General features: G+C 42.9%; 2 protein-coding genes across 10 annotated transcripts in view; one reads left to right on the plus strand and one right to left on the minus strand.

The window, feature by feature from the left end:
* The window catches only part of LOC136434313 (cytosolic 10-formyltetrahydrofolate dehydrogenase-like), a 29560-nt gene extending 17760 nt beyond the window's left edge, over nt 1-11800 (minus strand). Inside the window, exons 1-4 of one of the 2 annotated variants that reach the window (XM_066427048.1) lie at nt 11554-11800; nt 1726-1870; nt 1144-1378; nt 272-437 (exon numbers count right to left, since the gene is read on the minus strand). In XM_066427048.1, the coding sequence (XP_066283145.1) occupies nt 272-437; nt 1144-1378; nt 1726-1870; nt 11554-11637 (630 nt within the window). In that variant the 5' untranslated portion in view covers nt 11638-11800. Of the gene's footprint in view, nt 1-271; nt 438-686; nt 740-1143; nt 1379-1725; nt 1871-11553 lie in introns of those variants that run through there. The other variant, XM_066427047.1, reaches the window with a different exon arrangement.
* Nucleotides 11801-12109: 309 nt separating this feature from the next.
* On the plus strand, nt 12110-20507 carry LOC136434314 (protein FAM50A-like). 8 transcript variants are annotated; one of them, XM_066427053.1, is made up of 14 exons: nt 12110-12268; nt 12643-12739; nt 13013-13100; nt 13427-13590; nt 14073-14164; nt 15071-15137; nt 16082-16143; nt 16633-16709; nt 17228-17282; nt 17562-17610; nt 17911-17981; nt 18547-18556; nt 19427-19527; nt 19961-20507. In XM_066427053.1, the coding sequence occupies exons 1-14, from the start codon at nt 12158-12160 to the stop codon at nt 19967-19969; spliced, it is 1053 nt and encodes a 350-aa protein (XP_066283150.1). In that variant the 5' UTR covers nt 12110-12157; the 3' UTR covers nt 19970-20507. The 8 variants fall into 8 exon arrangements, with proteins under 8 accessions (XP_066283150.1, XP_066283151.1, XP_066283149.1 ...); XM_066427054.1 differs by lacking the exon at nt 18547-18556 and adding an exon at nt 19156-19165; XM_066427052.1 differs by lacking the exon at nt 18547-18556 and adding an exon at nt 19243-19252.
* Nucleotides 20508-20778: the final 271 nt, after the last annotated feature.

Genomic DNA, 20778 nt, shown 5'->3' on the forward strand with positions numbered 1-20778 from the left:
AATGAGAGAGTGAACAGATGAGAGTACCCACCATGGCCTTGATGCCCTCGGGTACAGGAACTTGTTGTAGAGCCCGTCCAGCGTCTCGTTAGTTTTAGGGATTACTAGATGAATGAATGAATGAGTGAATGAGAGAGTGAAGGGATGAGAGTACCCACCATGGCCTTGATGCCCTCGGGGTGCAGGAACTTGTTGTAGAGCCTGAGTGAGTGAGTGAATGAGAGAGTGAATGAGAGAGTGAATGAGAGAGTGAACAGATGAGAGTACCCACCATGGCCTTGATGCCCTCTGGGTACAGGAACTTGTTGTAGAGCCCGTCCAGCGTCTCGTTGGGCCCGGCGTAGCACTCCTTCTGCAGCAGGATTGGCCCCGTGTCCAGCCCGTCGTCCGCCCAGAATATGGTGAACCCCGCCTTCTTATCCCCGTGGATCAGCGTCCTGCAGACGGGAGAAGCACAAAAACTCACAAAACATGTACAGATCAAAGAACACAGAATAAAACCATTCAGGATTCATGGTATTTATCCTATAGAAAATCATTCACTTGTGTACACATGTAACAATGTGTGTTAGATAGAGACTGCCATAACTCCCCACTATCGGGGAGATATAACATAACTGGCGTCTGGAGGACACAGCAGGATGGGGGTTTGACAGGTCGGGGGTGAAAGGTTAACGGTTACATACCAGTTGATGGCCGACGCCCCCCTGTACCTGGGCGGCATGAAGGGGTGGTCTGGTCGGAGGTGAGAGGTTACAGGTTAAAGGTTACATTACAGGTTAATGGCGGATGCCACCCGGTGCCTGGGCAGGATGGAGGGGTACGGTGGACAGTTCGGGGTTGAGAGGTTACAGGTTAAATGTTACTTACCAGTTGATGGCCGACGCCCCCCTGTGCCTGGGCAGGATGGAGGGGTGGACAGGTTAGGGGTGAAAGGTTAAAGGTTACATATCAGTTGATAGCCGACGCCCCCCTGTGCCTGGGCAGGATGGAGGGGTGGACAGGTCGGGGGTGAGAGGTTACAGGTTAAAGGTTACGTACCAGTTGATGGCCGACGCCCCCCTGTGCCTGGGCAGGATGGAGGGGTGGTAGATGATGGAGCCGTGCTGCGGGGTGAGAGGTTACAGGTCAAAGGTTACGTACCAGTTGATGGCCGACGCCCCCCTGTGCCTGGGCAGGATGGAGGGGTGGTAGATGATGGAGCCGTGCTGCGGGGTGTTGATGACGTCCATGGGGATGAACTGCGAGCAGAACGGCAGCACGTTGAGGTCGGCGCCGACTGCCTGGTACTGCTTCACGACCTCCGGGATCGACTGGCCCTTCACGCGCCACCGCGGGAACTTGAAGGTGGGAACGCCGTCCTTCTCGCCGGCCACGGCTGCAGGACAGGAGGGGACAATAATCAATCATTCAATCCCGGGCATCAACTGCTGACGCATGGCGGCTGTAGCATTAAAAATCTCTCTCCAGGAAGGGAAACCTTCAGTACAAACTGGTGTCTAACCTCATTCAAGTCAAAACAATCGGGCAGCAAGACAATACCACTGTCACTAGTGACGCTATCAAGACTTGGACTGATCCCAGTAATTTGTTTTAAACTGAATTCTAACTGAAACACTTTTTATCTAAAACATCTTATGTGGAGCCTTACTGACTGAAGTCTAGTCTCCTTGTCTCCAGGTCTGAAAATATTTGAGACAGAAGTAAGACAGAGTAAAGTCTTACCTAAAGGATCCGGCTTCCCCTGCAGGTCGGGAATGGTGAAGACGCCAACGATCTCGTGCCCCTCCTTCTTCAGCAGGTTGTACACCTCCGTGCCGAACTGGCTCTGGCCAATCACAGCGATCTTCATCTTGTTAGCGTCGTAGACCTGGGGGGGGGGGGGGGGAAGGGGGGGGGAGGGGGGCACAAGGTCAAACCAAGGTCACAACAACAAGGCTCTAACCAATCACAGCGATCCTCATCTTGTTAGCGTCGTAGACCTGGGGGGAGGGGGCAGCAAGGTCAAACAAGGTCACAACAACAAGGTTCTGACCAATCACAGTGATCTTCATCTTGTTAGCAGCATAGACCTGGGTGGAGGGGGGCAGCAAGGTCAATCAAGGTCACAACAAGGTTCTGACCAATCACAGTGATCTTCATCTTGTTAGCAGCATAGACCTGGGGGGAGGGGGGCACAAGGTCAAACAAGGTCACAACAACAAGGTTCTGACCAATCACGTGCACAGTGATCTTCATCTTGTTAGAAGCATAGACCTGGGGGGGGGGTGGCAAGGTCAAACCAAGGTCAAAACCACAGGGTCAGAATAACAAGTTCAAAACCACCAGGTTCTGGCCAATCACAGTGATCTTCATCTTGTTAGCAGCATAGACATTGGGGAGGGGGGTGGCAAGGTCAAACCAAGGTCAAAACCACAGCAGTCTTCATCTTCTTGGGGCAGTGAGGTTGAAATTACAAGGTTATAACAATCCTATCAATCTTCAGTTATTTGGTTTATTGGATTTTTTATATCCTTTCTGGGAATCGCAGGTGAGTATTTTGAGGCAGGTGTCCTGGCTGGTGGTTTGTTTGAAGACGTGCTGGGCTGCCTTGTCCATGCTTCACACCTGCATTCCAACCCCCAACCTCTACCTGTTCTTATTGTGCCACTGTTCCTCTGCAAACTTCATGACAACACTAGCTAGTTCTATCTATTCACACCCTGTACAAACATGACGTATAGCACTATAGGGAGTCACAGAACCATGAACTTAACAGCTACGAGTAGTAGTCCTGTCCATTCCCCCGTACAAACATGACTTACAGAAGGTCTTATAGAGTCACAGAACCGTAAACTACATGCTCAGCCGCTGCACTCAGGCCCAGTCAAGGGGAAAACAAACTTCCTACTAACTCCACATGTACATGTCTATTTGTCATTATGATATGACATATCATGTTTAAATCAGGATTTCGTATTTACAGAAAAGTCGTTTCTAGCTGCATTAGTTTGAAATTCATACATTGGCAAATATTAGAAACCCTAGTAAAAGCAAGGAAAACAGCAAGACCAACTCTCGTAGTGCTCCAGTCTTCAGAAAGGGTGTTGAGTAAATATCAGAGACTATATATATACAAAGGCCCTCCTTGTACGTTGTTTGTACAACATTGAACAATGACTCTACGGGACAGAATTTTTGGTGTTCCTTAGCTACCATAATATCATGCACCGTTAACGTAGTTGGGAAAGTCATGATCAGATTCTGCTTGGATGTGATCAGATAGAGCGGCTAGAATATCAGGATGGATTCCAGACTTCTCCCAACCCTAGATGTAAAAACATTACTGTGGTCGGTAGCAAGTAGTGAGACTCGTCCTGAATGTGTGACAGGCTTTAGGGGTCAAAATGCATTTTCTCCATACCTACACAGGTTTAGGCAACATGCATCAGTGACTTATAAACATGTTTGTACCTTGGACGCACACAATGAACCCGGTGGTACCCCTCCCCCCCCACCCCTAGTAACGCCCCCTTCAACCCCACACAACGCCCACCTTCCTCCCAAATCTCTCCCCAATCAAGATATAGAAACTAGAACTTTAGACAGACCAGGCTGGGTAAAGGGGAACATAATGTGCCATGAGTTAGAGAGAAATATTTAAACACAGAACGGCTTAAATCATCTGATTCTTCCTTACAAAGTTATTATTATCTTAAAACATGACCAGAGGGCATGTAGATATAAGTACACAATCAGGGATGAAACATTCTCATAATGGCAATTAATGATCTACTTGTACTGTCTATACATTTATGAATAATGATTTATGATATATGTTATGATTAGTTTTGATGATGCAGGGCAGTATTGAGACATGAACACAGTATACAACAAACACTGAAACAGAAATAATGTAAATTTAATGCAGAAATGTTCGTGGTGGTTTTATGTTCACAGTTTTTGCAGTAAGCTCTTTATTTGCCACTAACTTAAAACCATCATGAAATGTTTTGCCCTCCTACCCCCTTGTCTACTAATACTATTGTCTAAAACGTGAACTTAAAATCACCATGGACACCCTATTTTCTCCCTACCGCGAAATTAAAACCACACAAACTTGCATGCATTAACAGTAGCGTCATTTCCTTGTATACAAGTTTCTTTTTTTGTTACAACTCCTGTTATTTGTTACATTGCAACCTGGCAGATCCGGGCCCATTGCCCTTGACATACCTCCAAACTGCTGCGTTCCCACTATGGCAGGGTGCCATTTGTATGGAGGAAGAATCATTTTCACAAATTACAAGCCGTAACTTCTTCACTGAACTTCTACTTCTATGTGTTACTTATTGTTAGGAAATGTTTGGCAGCAAAACCAGACAAGTATTCATGAACTTTCACTCTGAAAACAGATGTCTGATCAAAGACTACATGATACAAATGGCTCTTAATCATTAGTTAGTGAATGAATTTATATTCATAATGAGCTTTAAAAACCTGTTTGGGGAGATGCCTGGAATACCTTACCACGGGTGCGGACTGGAATGTGCAAGCTACAAATGACGCTGATGTAATAATAAAACTGCCAGGTTTGTGTAATAATAAAACTGCCAGTTTTTTTTTTAAATCTATGGCATACAAAGCGAGGTGATCTTGTTGATCATGAGACTATTGTCACATTAATTATCACAAATGGATGCTGGTGAAACATCGACATCAGGTGAACACCACACTTTACATTTGACCCCGTGAACTCTAGCTGACCCCATAAATCTACTTCATACTCAGGTACAGTATGTACTTAACATTTAGCACACTGAAGTAGACGTTTCTCTATTGGGCAGCAGGGAGAAGGTTAATAATTATTAACAAAAACACCAGGATGTACTGAACCATTGTACCATCATTATTCCATTTTCAAACACAAATTTGAACCCACATCCTACTACTATTCAGGGCTCGAAATTAACTATGTCCCTATGTCCCGGGGCCACTGAAATTTAGGCCGGGACAACTGAAAAATCACTTTGGGACATTTTTGGGACAGTAGAAAATAATCCAGTGGTCCCTGTACATCTGCAGTACTATCAATACAATACGTTACATCTTATTCTTCCCAGATAGAAAGAACATTTGGTTTGTCTTTGTTGTTGTTGTCTAAGGCTGCACCATGTAATTTTTATGGATGACGTCCTTTGGAGACCCTAAATCTAATGCGAGAGCGCGAAAAAAACCCAAGAAGGACCGAAAAAAACAAGATGCCTAGATTTGAAATATAATAGTCGACGACACATGTTAGGACACAAATTGAATGAGAGAACACAGTGTAACAACTAACAATTCTTTTATTCATCATGAAAACTGCAATGATTTGAATAAATCAGTTGAAGTTCAACAGCAGTTGTTGTCCTGCCCTGTTTCTTTCCATATCACACTGCTGCCAGGATCATCCTGTCAGCAGTGCATTTTTTTCTACTGCTGACAGGATGATCCTAGCTGTCAGCAGTGCAGATTTTCTACTGCTGACAGGATGATCCTGCCAATAGCCTTAGGCGTTTATTTATGCATTTCGCGTGACGAGTTTTACGTTAATATTACGATTTGCGGCACTGTCGTAACTCTTTGGTCATAGTTACAGGAAGCGGAATTTCTTGGGGTTTTTTCTGGGAACAGACCAACATCAATGCGCGCGCGGACGTCATCCATAAAAATTATTTGGTGTAGCCTAATAAAAAATGACAAGTTTCAATTTGACTTGATTTTGGGTTTATTTCAATTGACAATTAGCTTACACAGCAATACTGTACTCTGAGCTTTATTGTTGTTGTAACAATATATAATAATACATACTTCCTGAGAATAGGGTTGGGACAGTCCATCCTCACTTTGGGACAATCGAAATTTATTTTCGGGACAATACTGGGACAGTAGGGAAAAAAGTTAATTTCGAGGCCTGCTATTCCTACCTACATGTAGCTAGACCTACAATCTAAAAGAAATCTGTACAATGCGGATCCATCTCTGCGTTGGGGAACGCATTATTCAGGTGTCTGAAAATTCACTAAAAGAATATTGAAGGATAAATTGACAATTGTATTAACAATAGGTGGTGGTGATGTTTTAATGATCATATAGCTGATATCTCAATTATCAGAAAACATGAACAGAGAACACCTTCTGTCCTTGAAAAGATCCGCCTTGACAACCTTTGCACTGGTCAAGTCAATACATGTGACGGAAATCTGCTGATGTTTTTTTTTACCCTCGCTGCCTGTCGGTAGTGGTGCGGATCGGTCCGGCCGGACCGGTTCCGGACTTGTAAAACGTTTAGGTTCAAGTCCAAAAAAACCTAAACGTCTGGAAACAAGTCCGGACTTGAAAAAAAAATCTCTCACTTATACACTCCTTTTTGTTTCAAACCATCTTAAACCTCCCTTAGATCGTGAAATTTGCACTAGAAAAATATGAAAACATTGCTGTTTTTGTGTTTATAACTGAACCTTTGTGTTAATTACTGACTGTATATAATTCCGTATATATAGTTTTCAAATTACGTGTAAAATATCTGCCAATTTGCAATGTTACATGTAACACGGAAAAAATATTCCAAAATTGTTGTTCAGGGCCGGACTTTCAAGTCCGGACCTGAACCTAAACCTCTGGACTCGAGTCCGAACCTAAACCTAAACTCGGGTTTCGATCCGCACTACTAACGACAGGTTTGGTGAACCATAGTTTGAAGTTCCATAAGTAGACCTGTTTAGTTGATCCATAGTTTGAAGTTCCATGATATTTAAGAAGACTTATTGAGTTGACCCATAGCTTCCAATTTTCATTTATGGTTACATGGCTGGAAATTCAGCTTTCGGAATAGATAGACTGGTACTACCGTGACCTCAAGTTTAGGCGCAAAAAAAAATAAATGAACAGAAATTATATATATATATATATATATATATATATATATATATATATATATATAGCTAACTTCAAATTTCTAATACAACAAAGGATTTATCTTTTTCTGACAATAACTATCAAGAGCATGCTGTACTGTACACTGACCAACACATTAAATATTTAGGTGCACCCACAGTCACAAATTAAGTGCAGTACCAGCTTCAATATTAATGTTGGGTAAACAAAAGTTCATCCATGTGGATGTAGCCAGTAATTCCAGCCCTGGGGTTACTGTATGCAGTGGAGCACACTGATGCATGATCGATATCCACATCACCATCGAAGGCATCACAATACAGGCTTTTCATTTGATGCCATTTGCGCCATGTTGGATTAGAGTCTGCATCTCTTAAACACGCCAACACTCTAAAGCTTAATCCCAGCATGGTCCCGGGGATTCAGATTAATTATCATCATCACTGGGACTGAATGAAAAGCCTGAATACTGGCTCCAGGTTTGCTGATGCAATAGTCTTTCATCACCGACTGCCCAGGGGGACAGCTACAAATGTAGTCTGTGACTTGCACATTTTTATGTCATCTGCTCCACATTTTATGTTAACTATAGATTTTGAACTACATTTGTAATTTCTATTTATCTATTTATTTATTCATTTATTTGTTTGGCTATTTTGGACACACAGCCAGGGCTGCCCAACTAGCCTGTGGCTATCACAAAGGGCTAGCCCTGCTGACAAGGACAAGACAGTACAATGGACAGCATAACGAGCTATAACAATATAGAAAACACCTGAGTGTGAATGTTATGTCACTAAGAACAACAACTACATATACCTTCCCAGACAAGTTACTCCTTTCAATAGAAGGTGTGACAATCATTTACCTGTCTCCTTCATTTACCACATCACCTTCAGGTAACCTGGCAGTCACCCCCCCCCCCCAGGTGTGACATTTCAGGTGTGCAGCAGTTTACAGCAAACACTGCAGGTTTGGTCTCATCATCAATCATCATGGTTCTGTCTCAGAAATCAAGACTTTTTTAATTGAGGGATGGCAGGTTTTGTGAAGAACAAAGGTGTATAATTATGAGGTGTACATGTATCCAGGCTACAGCTCAGAATCGCCCCCCTCCCACACAGCTGAGACTGGCTGATCGCAAACGTCACCTTGACTAGCTATAGCCACGTCTGACATACAAACAAGCCTTTTGGAACAAGGTCCATGACATGTTTTAGGATAAAACAGTTCAAAGGTTGACTGCCAACGTGTAGCTATTAGCTATACCTCATTACCGCCCCCCTCCCACACACACAACAGTCAATGTCACCTTCATAATAACCACCAGCCGTAACCGGGGACAACAGAACCACCAATTCCCTACCTGATTATCCTCCAAATGTGCAGATTTCTCAACCGACCGTGAAAAACACGCAGGTCACAATTAAACCCCACAGGTGAGACCAACAGCTGAGTCAGGTGGGCGTCGTCCTGTTCCTGACGTCTCATTGGCCGTCAGCGAAACCAGTTACTACCAGTTCTCCAACCTTTGACCCCACATAGAATCAACAGGAGGTGTTGTCTCAATCCTGGCTTCTGATTGGCTGAAGGCCAGAATGGGCCAGTTTTAACCAGTTTGAGAATGAAAACAAGCGCAACTGATAGATTTAAACCTTGACCCAGTTTTAGCCATGTAAAATTTTCAAAGAAAGTGGAGTCAGCGAAACATAAAAGGGAATTAATTTATGGAGCGTCCAACTTTTGGCCAACTTGATTCGATTGTAGATTCAAGAGTGACACAATATGCAGAGTGAGGAGATCAGAACATTTGATTGTCATTTTATTCTTAACGACTTTTATTCATCATTCTTAGATTTATGGATATAGGGACAATACACACAGCATTTCACCACATTAGGACTGAAGTTTCAGCCCACAAAATTACTGGAATGACTCAATGAGTCCAATGGCAGTATGTTATTATCACACTGTATTTCATGCGTGGAATTTGTTTTGGTTGTTATTATGTTTTTGCCACTTTGTTCTGCCAAGGAGGGTTCTGCCAAATACATTTTTGGCAAGACTTCATGACTTTTGGCTACATACCCTATGCCCTGATGTTCAGTAAACAAAATTACTGAACCCAGTCCGAAGTCAGTATGATATTGTGAATACGTGAATACCTAAGTTAATGTTGGAAGAAAGTTTAGCATTGTATTATCAGTATGATATAGCACGTCAAACCCCCAGATGATGGGGAAAAGAAGACGTTAAACCGGATAGTGAGTGAGTGAGTGATATTAGTTTTATCATTACCCCACAGTATTTCATGCCTGTATTTCTTTTTTAGATGTATTCAATATCCTTTTTTTTTTAACCAAGACAATGTTTAATTTCTTAAGACTTTCGGCCCATTTCCAAACTGCCCAGCGGCTAATTATGCCACAAAATCACAAGAAAATGCTAATCACCTGTTTAATTGATTCCCTAGGATTATCCCCTAATTTGGTAGTTTCACTTTCAGTGAATAGTTTTAGATTAGAAAGTAATTTTTGACACTGTCTGAGGTGATTTCACAAGTGAACAGCTGTGTATCCAAAATATTGTCATGTCAACTTTTCTTATGCATCACTTCACAACTTGTTAATCAGGTAAAAATGTGATATTAGTTATTGCACATGCTTATTAATCCTTCTAATAACAATCACACAGCAGTGTCAAACTTACACGTGAAAGGGGGCTCCTATAGGGAAAAAAGTATGAGCTAAAGGATCCCAAAGAAACATCAAATTGACCTGATTTTTTAATATAATTACCTTCGCCGAGAAGGTTATGCAGAGGGTAGCGTTTGTCTGTTTGTTTGTCTGTTTGTAGTGGCACAGGATAACTCGAGAATGCCTTGATGGATTGTCTTGGTATTTGGTATGTTGGTAGGTTTTGATGAGACCTAAAAACGATGAGATTTTGGGCCCCCTAGCGGCTTCTTACGGTACTGCAGCGGAACTTCCTGTTTTGATATCTCGTGTTCTGGACATGCTATGGAACTTATTTTTGAGTGGTAGATAGATCTTTGGACAGAGAGTAAGTGGTGTGGGTTTGGGCCCCCTAGCGGCTTTTTTGGAACTGCAGGAGCAGGTTTTGCGTCTGACTTTGAAAGGGAATAACTCAAGAAGGGCTTGATGGATGGTAATGATTTTTGGTAGGTAGATAGCTTGAGTGATGATGTACATGATTAGACACTTTTTATGCAAATCAGTATCTAATTTGCATAATTAATGAGGAAAGTTTATACATCCGCCAAATTCCATGATAGGACTCTGAAACATGTGACATATGTAACTGGGGAAGAGAAAAATATTAATTGATATGAACTATGCAAATGAAGACCTCATTTGCATAATTAATGAGAAAATACTATAACATGATGGCCTTGATGGATGGTCATGATTTTTGGTATGTGGATAGCTTTTGTGATGCTTAGTATGATTGGACGATAATTATGCAAATCAGATTCTAATTTGCATAATTAATGAGGCAACTTTAAAAATCTGCTTTGTTCCATGATATGACAATTCAAATTGTAACTGAGGAAGAGAGGACTGTTGATAGATAGAAAATATGCAAATGTGGGCCTTATTTGCATACTTAATGAGTAACTTCTATTATTCCACACTGGCAAAAGACGGCAATTTCATACATTTAATCCTTTTTTGTGGCATCGGGACGTTATGTGAATGTGAACATCGTTGAATCAAATTATGCTAATAAGGGCCTCATTTGCATAATTGATGATAAATTTGTTCAGCTCATACTTTGGACATGTTATATTTTAAGACAATGAACTGGTATGATTTATGATTGATGAGAAACACTCCTAATACGTCAGTCATAAAGGTTAAAATCATTTGGCGAAGGTATGAGGTCGTGGAACTCTAGTTTTTCATAATTTTGAGAAGCCTTCTTGTTCCATGTGGCTCATGAAGCTAATCTCACATGACGAGAACCGGTTCTATTTATAAACAAGTTCCAGCCATGCCAGGGTCCGGCTGTTGTGCAAATAACCCGGGAAATCAGGCGAAATAAACCTGATAACCAGGGGGACTGACAGATGGTGTAAAGAACGTGTCAATGGCAGGTTTGTAGCTCCAGAAACGGAACCAAACCCTCCAAACTCTGACGGTTCCTCGCAGACTCCTTACACAGTTTGTAGCAGACGACATTTTGCCTCAGATCGCTCCAGGATCTGAATCGTGACCAAAAACAATCAATCACAGAATTCTGTCTGAAAACAAACTGAACATCCTGTTCTGCTGAGAGGCAGCAAACGGGAATGACGATGAAATATCCACATTTTGAGGACTGCAGCCCGAAAGAACCCGGCCTGGCGAGAGGGAAACGTGGCCACGTCTCCAACATGTCGTCTGTGAGGGGAGGGCGGTTTGTGTAACGGTCGGCGATCGGCCCCAAAAATAACCCTAAAATCAACTCAAAATCCGAAAATACACGAACACACAGCGCTACCGGGGTTATGAGAAAGTCTTGATTTAGCAGAAATGATCGCCTAACTCGTAAATCTTTAATTACAGGACATGCTAATTATAATTTACGTATCGTTGATTACAAGGAACGCCAAGGCTAAAATAAATTGTTTACCTGAGAGGTGGAGAATCCTCGCACGAACAGCGGCCGAGTCCGAGCCAACTGCCTCGCCGCGACAAACGCGATCGGGAAGAACATTCCAGCACCAACACCGAGAGACAGAAACCGGCTTTCTCTTCTAGCTCCGTTTAACGGGATTTTCCACACGCACGTTTGCAGCAGCTGCACGCTGAAGTTCCGCACAGCTTGAATGATTTGCGCAGCGCAGGAAATTTTCCACTGCAGATGTTCGAAGCTGGCCGCCAGGCGGCGCTGTGAGACCGTGGAGCATCACCCGGTGTCACGGTCCATTCAAGCCTCCCCGGCTATCGAGCCTTGTCTTCCCATATATGGATGTCGATATTTTTGTTTCCTCCTCTTTCCTTTCTGTTGGTGTTGGGTGAGTGATAGCTGAGTATACTTGTCATACTGATTGTCAATTAACTTACGCTTCTGATAGGGATTCATTTGTCGAGAACATGCTTTACACCAATGGCCTGTCATTAATTTCCATATATGGCATAAAAGGCTCGATAGCACGGGGGGCTCCATAGTCCGTGACACCAGTGATCACGCCGCCTTGCGGTTCGTTTGTGTCTTGCAGGACGACAGAGTAAAGATGGCGTTCTACAAAGGAGCTGCGAGCGAAGGCAGCCGCGCCATGCGGCTCCTCAAGCAGAGGGAGAAGAAACAGGAGGAAATCGAGAGGAAGAGGAAGGAGATAGAGGAGGTGGGCGAGCTTAGGGGCCGACTGGAGAGACTTTGAGGCCGGCAGAACGTTACTTCTGTTATGTTTTTGTTTTGGATGGGGAGGGGGGCAAGCTAAGAAAATGTTGATCATAATTTCTCTAACGTTGATTTCAACTGCCAGACAGTGGCCCAGACTTGTACCTGTCCTAGTCTAGCTGCAGTCTGCTCCTCATAATTGAGCAGTGGGTTAAATGTGTCAAATAGATTAGTTTTGCTAACTCTGAATTTACATTTATTATAGGAATGTGAATTGTTCTGTAATATTATAATGCAGCTAGCTTAGTAGCTATCTAATATAAAATCACAGAGCACAGTCCACATTTACTTACCTGTCGGATTCCCCCCCCCCCCCAGAGTGAAGCCCAGCGTGTTGCCAAGGTAACGCACATCAACGCCAAGTTCTCCTCCCACTATGACGCCGTGGAGGCGCAGCTCAAGTCCGAGACTGTCGGTAAGACTGGAGAATAAATAAATAGATAGAATATGGGTACCTTAAAAGTTAACACTCACTGTTAATCAAGATCTTCTCATTCTTTCTTTCTGGGGCAATTTATTGAAGACACTGTAGCCCATATATTGTAAGGTTTGATCTACTCACATCCGGAAGGACCCCTACTATTTTGATACATTTACGTTTACATGTAGTTGTTTACCTTTCAGCCTATTCAGGCCTGGTGACCCTGTATGACATGTTGTTGTTTACATGTTGTTGTTTACCTTTCAGGCCTGGTGACCCTGTATGACATGAAGAAGAAACAGGAGATTCTGGTGAAGGAGAGAGAAAAAGACCTGGCTAAGAAAAGAGCAGAAGTGTGAGGACATTTGTACTCCTTCATAAGCTGCTTGACTTGTTATCTTTTTACAGTACATGTACATATATGTATTCTGTCTCATTTTTTGCTCTTATCTGTGAAATTCTTTTCTTTGTTTTTTCTCAATATACCATATACTTCAAGTAACTATAGTATCAGAAGCTATCAGGAGCAAATCTCTGAGGAACTGTCATATCTGTGAACATGACTCTTTTCTTTAGGTCCAACATTTTTTTCGCATACATTTTTCAGGTTTCATAGATTAGTAGGGAGGCAGTCACACCCTCTTAGTGACTTTGCGATATTTTTTACGTCTCTTCCTGCAGGTTGGAAAGGAAGGAAGAGAAGAAGGAGAGAAGAGAGAGAGCGAGGAAACAGGCGCAGCTGTCACAGCTGTCCTTCGCTGTGGATGGGGAGGAGGAGGAGGAGGAAGAGGAGGAGGAGGGTGATGACGATGATGAAGAAGAGGAAGAGGAGGAAATACAGCCAGGTAGCAGATACACATCTAAGTTCTAACTGTGCCCCCCTCCCCCATACCAGATATGCATATACATCTAGCTGTAACCCCCCCCCTAGGTACCAGATATACATGTACATCTAACTTTAAACCCCCATTGATGCTGATTTTTCATTATAGATACAATGATTTCATATTTGTATTCCTTCCGAATTGTTTTATCTACTAGTAAAACATTGAATCTTGCTGATAGCATCGTCAGCCTCTCCTAATGGTAGAAAAGACAGCTGGCATTTGGCCTGACATTTGGCCTGACATTTGGCCTGACATTTGGCCTGACATTTGGCCTGACATTTGGCCTGACATTTGGCCTGACATTTGGCCTGACATTTGGCCTGACATTTGGCCTGACATTTGGCCTGACATTTGGCCTGACATTTGGCCTGACATTAGCCCTGACATTTGCCCTGACATTTGCCCTGACATGTGCCCTTACACATTTGTGTTCTTAACAGCATCTCTGTTTCCTGTTGCAGTGTTTAAGAAGAAGAAACTTGGGAAGAACCCCGACGTGGACACGAGTTTCCTGCCTGACAGGGACAGAGAGGTGAGGTTCCACTGGCCTCATGGGATATGTATACGAGGGGTGATCAATAAGTCCTTGGCCTTACCCAGAAATAAGGTGCACAGTTCAAATTTTGGGGCATGATTATGTAGTTTGACATCTTTTAACAATATCCACAAAATTTCAACGCCCATTTGAAAACTGTTAGGTAAGTGACGAGAAAAACAAGGGTACACTGTGGTCAGAGCTGTGTGGGTCGAGTTCTTCATGCCATGAATCGGCATAAAATCTTCGAAGACATTGTCAAAATGTTTGATAAAGATTCCCTTCTTGTTTAAACTAAAAAGAAGTGGGTATCTGACTTTCAGCAGAGCAAGTCGACCCCCACACCTTAAGTCACAGCTCAATTGTCCATGTTTTTATCCTTCTGACTCACCTAATGTTACTGAGTGTCGTCTGTAAAGTAATGATCAGAATGATTTGAAGTTTGGTGGATATTGCTAAAAGATGTCATACTACATAATTATGCCCCAAAACTTGAGTTGTGCACCTTATTTCTGGGTCAGGCCAAGGACTTATTGATCACCCCTCGTATCATTATATTATCTGTTTATGTATCTGTGTAGCCGGTATAACTGCCCTTCGGCATAACACACCAGGCCGATGCCTGCCTGGGACCAAAAGGTGAGGTTTTTCAGAATTTGTTGCAGTTGTGCTCAGTTTTTAAAAGCTCAGTTCTATTTAGTATGCTGCACTTTCAACCGCATGTGTACTTACCTTGATGTCTAATGTTCATCAATGTACTTAATGATTATTTCATTCTTTAACTCTCATTAGCCTCTTCAGGGGTTAGAATTCGTTGTTGATCTGAGTCTTTTTAAGGTTGATAATTCCCCAAGTGCCTCACACAGCAGTTTTATATGACCCCCCCCCCCCCTCCCTGTACAGGAGGAGGAGAACAAGCTGCGGGAGGAGCTCCGGCAGGAGTGGGAGGGGAAACAGGAGAAAATCAAAAGTAAGGCTGGAACTGGTCATAACTAGTCTGTGTGCCGTCCTAGTTGGTTTACCTCGGCTGCCATGCTCAGAACTAGAGTATGGGTCTGTATCTGGATTGACACAACACAAAACATGTGGAGCGAGCCAGCTGACTGCTGATATTGTGCATCACATATTACAGAACATAGGAAACATTACAAAACAGATTCTATTCAACACTTCATACAAAATCTAATGCATTTGATGCACTATAAAAACAATACAGTAAGTATTATGTATATTTTGTACCTAACAGTGATCAGAAGTGGCTCGGCTTGGAGAGGCAGCACATACAGGGCTAGAAATTCATATTTGGGAATAGGTGCACTGGTGCACCCAACTCAAAAAATTGGGTGCACAGAAAGAATTTTGGGTGCACCACATGAAATAAAGTTGAATGTTCTTCAGAACATAATTACTAAGTTTAACGCTGCTGCCTTTCTTAAGAACTTCAATCTGTAATTCTATAGCTAACACATAAAATTTCTAACAAATAATACATTAAATAAAGTACAGCAAAAAGTTATCATGCTGTTTTTATACTCACATCTCAAGCATATTCTAAGTGTACAATAGTACCTTAACCCTATAGGCTACAAAAATATATAGGTGCACCAGTGCACCCAGAGTCAAAAATTAGGTGCACAGCTCCAATTTTGGGTGCACTGGGTGCACATGCACCCACTATTTCGAGCCCTGACATATAGAATGCAAAACTACATGTATCTTACCTCTTGAACAAGAGCAACTGTAGCAGCTCAGTAGGTGTTGTTTAGTTGAATTGACTTGAATTCTTCTCAGTGTTTCCAACAATACTTGGACCCTCCATGGGGTTTCTTCTTCTACTGCTTTCTCATGTTGTATAGATCAGGCTGAGAGGTCAGTGGCATCAGCACTAAACCCCTGTCCTTCTCCCTCCCACAGACGAGGAAATCGAGATCACGTTCAGCTACTGGGACGGGTCGGGGCACAGGCGGACAGTCAAGGTAACATTAGCGGCTTGGTTGGGTTGTAGAGCAAGTACATGTACTACTTGTTTCAGCACTTGCAGTGTGAGAGGATTTTCCACCAGTTCTTTTGTCCTTTTCCTGATAACTGTGGATCTGAATGCTCGTGTCACACTTCCAGGTCATGTGTTGGAAAACAGTTGAACTCTCATGACGGTCTTGTGGCTGTTCTTCCTCCGCTGTCACTCTGAGTCTACAACAGGCACTTTCCTCTCATGGGTTCTTGGTGAATTGTAGTCTTGTCATGACATAAAAGAACTGAGTCAGCTTACAGATGTGACCTATGTGGCAGAGACTGTCATTCTCGTATAGGACTTATTAACCCCAGTGGATGCTGTAGGGCTGATGTGAATTAGTATTTTAGGCATTATTATTAATATCAATATTGACTGAAGGAGGCCATGTACACGACATAAAAATGGCAACCAGAAGTTGTTTTTCCCTGACAGTTCTGATTTTGTTTTCCAGATGAAGAAGGGGAACAGCATCCAGCAGTTCCTGCAGAGGTGCCTGGAGATGCTCAGGAAGGACTTCACAGAACTCAGGTGAGAGACCTCATGCAAAAACTTAGGTTAGAGACCTCATGCAAAAACTTAGGTGAGAAACCTCATGCAAAAACTTGATAGGTGACTTGTGATCATTGACCTCAAGCAGAAACTTAGGTTAGAGACTTGTGGCAGTATGGTACTGGAGTAAAGTAATTATTATGCTATATATGCTGAAAACCAGTGCCAATAGTAGTTTCTGTTGTATAAGTATTGTTCTGTATGAGATGTGGTAGTTTCTGGAACACAAACTTTCACTGTATGAAGCCCCTTCCCACAGGCCTAGATAGAACATGTTAACATGATTTAGTCAGGGTAGGTAATGACTTGTGGTGATTTCTATTTTCGTTGCCAGGTCAGCTACTGTAACAGTAGTATTTGAACATGATTTAGTCAGGGTAGGTGATGACTTGTGGTGATTTCTCCTTTCGTTGCCAGGTCAGCTACTGTAACAGTATTTGAACATGATTTAGTCCGGGTAGGTAATGACTTGTGGTGATTTCTCCTCTTGTTGCCAGGTCAGCTACGGTAGAACAGCTCATGTACATCAAGGAAGACTTGATCATCCCACATGTGAGTCGGATTTCCTTGTGTTCAAAATCACACCCTACATTTCCTTGTGCACCGGACCATAAGTCTGAGAATAGCATTAACTCCTGCGTTTTAAACATGTCCTGCATGTTACATGAAGTTAGTCCTCACAATTTTTTTTCCAGTTCTCATCATCATTTATGTATGAGTTTTATACTGGATAGAAATTACTGTAACTACATTTTGTGATCTTTTAGTGTTTCCTAATCTGGACAGATGTCGAGCTGTTTTAACTGCTGTTACTTTGCCACCATCCTGCAGCACTACACTTTCTACGACTTCATTGTCACAAAGGCAAGAGGGAAGAGTGGTGAGTTTTAGTACATTGTAGTAAAGTATTCTACAACTTAAGCCTTTTTATTCTGAAAATATGCTTCAGTTTTTCATATCTGGTGTTCTGGACATGCCGTAGTCATGACTTTCTAATGGTAGATAGGTGTTGGGCTCATGAAGAAGTGGTCTTAGTTTGGGCCCCCTAGCAGCTTTTTTTGGAACTCCAGGATCCGATTTTGTTGGAGACTTTGAATTTGTCTCCTTCGGTGTGTTACATGATGTCATCTCAGTTCAACCAATCAGGGAGCAGTACCTAATCATGTGACCTTGTTGGCAGGTCCGCTCTTCAGCTTCGACGTCCACGAGGACGTGCGGCTGGTGAACGACGCCACCGTGGAGAAGGACGAGGTGAGCAGGTTGTCATGGCAACGGTCGCTAAGGCCATTGCCATGGTGATTGCCAGGGTGTTCATCAGTTTGAAAAGACAATCAAATGTCATGAACACTTGTTTCAAGCCATCAAAGTATGGATAGTTGTGTTACATGTATCATATCATCCAACATCATCGTTTGTGTCAGGGCCTCTGGCTAAATTTGTGTTAGTTTCAGTAAGTTTCTTTGATATTGATGTGTATACATTGTAATTTGTAAGCCAGCTTTCATGTTATGGATGTTTTTTGTTTGATTGTTGTTGATTTGGGAGTGGCAAGGGTCCACGCTGTTGCAGGAGATCCATGATGGAGCACCATTGGTGGACAATAGCTGACATTTGTTTGACTGATTCTCTGTTCTTGTTCTAGTCCCATGCAGGTAAGGTGGTTCTGCGGAGCTGGTACATGTGACTGACATGTGACTGATATGTGACTGATTCTCTGTTCTTGTTTTAGTCCCATGCGGGTAAGGTGGTTCTGCGGAGCTGGTACATGTGACTGACATGTGACTGATATGTGACTGATTCTCTGTTCTTGTTTTAGTCCCATGCGGGTAAGGTGGTCCTGCGGAGCTGGTACATGTGACTGACATGTGACTGATATGTGACTGATTCTCTGTTCTTGTTTTAGTCCCATGCGGGTAAGGTGGTCCTGCGGAGCTGGTACATGTGACTGACATGTGACTGACATGTGACTGATTCTCTGTTCTTGTTGTAGTCCCACGCGGGTAAGGTGGTCCTGCGGAGCTGGTACATGTGACTGACATGTGACTGACATGTGACTGATTCTCTGTTCTTGTTGTAGTCCCACGCGGGTAAGGTGGTCCTGCGGAGCTGGTACATGTGACTGACATGTGACTGACATGTGACTGATTCTCTGTTCTTGTTCTAGTCCCATGCGGGTAAGGTGGTCCTGCGGAGCTGGTACATGTGACTGACATGTGACTGACATGTGACTGATTCTCTGTTCTTGTTCTAGTCCCATGCGGGTAAGGTGGTCCTGCGGAGCTGGTACATGTGACTGATATGTGACTGATATGTGACTGATTCTCTGTTCTTGTTGTAGTCCCATGCGGGTAAGGTGGTCCTGCGGAGCTGGTACATGTGACTGATATGTGACTGATATGTGACTGATTCTCTGTTCTTGTTGTAGTCCCACGCGGGTAAGGTGGTCCTGCGGAGCTGGTACATGTGACTGACATGTGACTGACATGTGACTGATTCTCTGTTCTTGTTCTAGTCCCATGCGGGTAAGGTGGTCCTGCGGAGCTGGTACATGTGACTGACATGTGACTGACATGTGACTGATTCTCTGTTCTTGTTCTAGTCCCATGCGGGTAAGGTGGTCCTGCGGAGCTGGTACATGTGACTGACATGTTACTGATATGTGACTGATTCTCTGTTCTTGTTCTAGTCCCATGCAGGTAAGGTGGTCCTGCGGAGCTGGTACGAGCGCAACAAACACATCTTCCCCGCCAGCCGCTGGGAGCCGTACGACCCCGAGAAGAAATGGGACAAATACACGGTGGGTCTCAAGAGTTATATCTTAAGATATGTATTATGTATTTACTCCCTGAAACTTTGTATTGAGGTACAGACTTTCTCCTCAGGCAGTGTTCATGTTTCGAGAAGACATGGGACAAGTACACCTATGGGTTTCTAGAGTTATATCTTTGAATATGATACAATGTATATACATGTATTCAGTCCCTAAAACTGTGTGTACCAAGGTACAGACTCTTCCCCTCAGGCTCTGTTTCCATGTTTGGGGAAGAAATGGGGCAAATACATGGTGGGTCTTAAGACTTCACTCTGTGAAATTGTGTGTACCAAGGTACTGTAGACTCTGTTTTCGTGTGGATTTTCCAGTCCACCAATAGTTGGACAAGTACATGTAGTCATTTTGAAAGACCATTGAGATATTTTTGTTATCAAATCCATGTTCTGTGATGTTTCAGGTGAAGTAAAAGAGTGGCTGTAGCAGTGCTGTCTTCAGTGTAACAACCGGATACCAACCATGGCAACAACACCTGACAACCGGATCACAACCAAGATACAACCATTTATTGTCTGGTGAACAACTGTGCAACAAAACAGAGCTCTTCATGACACCTCTCCCGTCTGAACATTACACGGAGCTTTCCAGTTTTATCCAGTTGATGAAGTAATAAAATAAACTTTCATGTACAAAATGTCTTAAACCTGTGCAAGGTCAATAGTACAGGGTGTGTGGTCTTCTTGTCTGGAGCCACATTTTTTCATCCCAGGGCAGGCTAGTGGCTGGTTGTAAATATTGCTGATGCTGTAGGGACCGTCCAGTCGTAAAACCTATCTCATGTAACGGTACAGGTATTAACTATGGCTGGATTGTAGAAATCACCCAAAACTTTCCTGACAGTTTTGGAGACTGCCTGTTACGTGGATAATACACCAAAAACAAAGACAGTTAACCTGTTATGTATGATTATGTATGTACATGTAAGTTGTTTCAATACCTGATACTTTGTAGATGAAATGTGATACTTGTAGTGACTTCGTATTTTCATTTCCTGATGCAATGGTCCATGTCTGTACGTGGTATTGTCAGTAGGGGGAGGTGGGGTGTCTGTTTTCTTGGCTTGAAATCCTGGCATTACACTGTAATGCCAGGATTTCAAGCCAAGAATCATTGGTAGAGGAGACAAACCTGAAGGTATTTAATCTTCATAGCAAACTATGTTGTTCACATACTAGAGTCAGCTGTCTGAAATGTTTATTTCTTTTCTCTGTAGCCCAG

Source organism: Branchiostoma lanceolatum, chromosome 5 (assembly GCF_035083965.1).
Source record: "Branchiostoma lanceolatum isolate klBraLanc5 chromosome 5, klBraLanc5.hap2, whole genome shotgun sequence".
NCBI classification, from domain to species: Eukaryota; Metazoa; Chordata; class Leptocardii; order Amphioxiformes; family Branchiostomatidae; genus Branchiostoma; species Branchiostoma lanceolatum.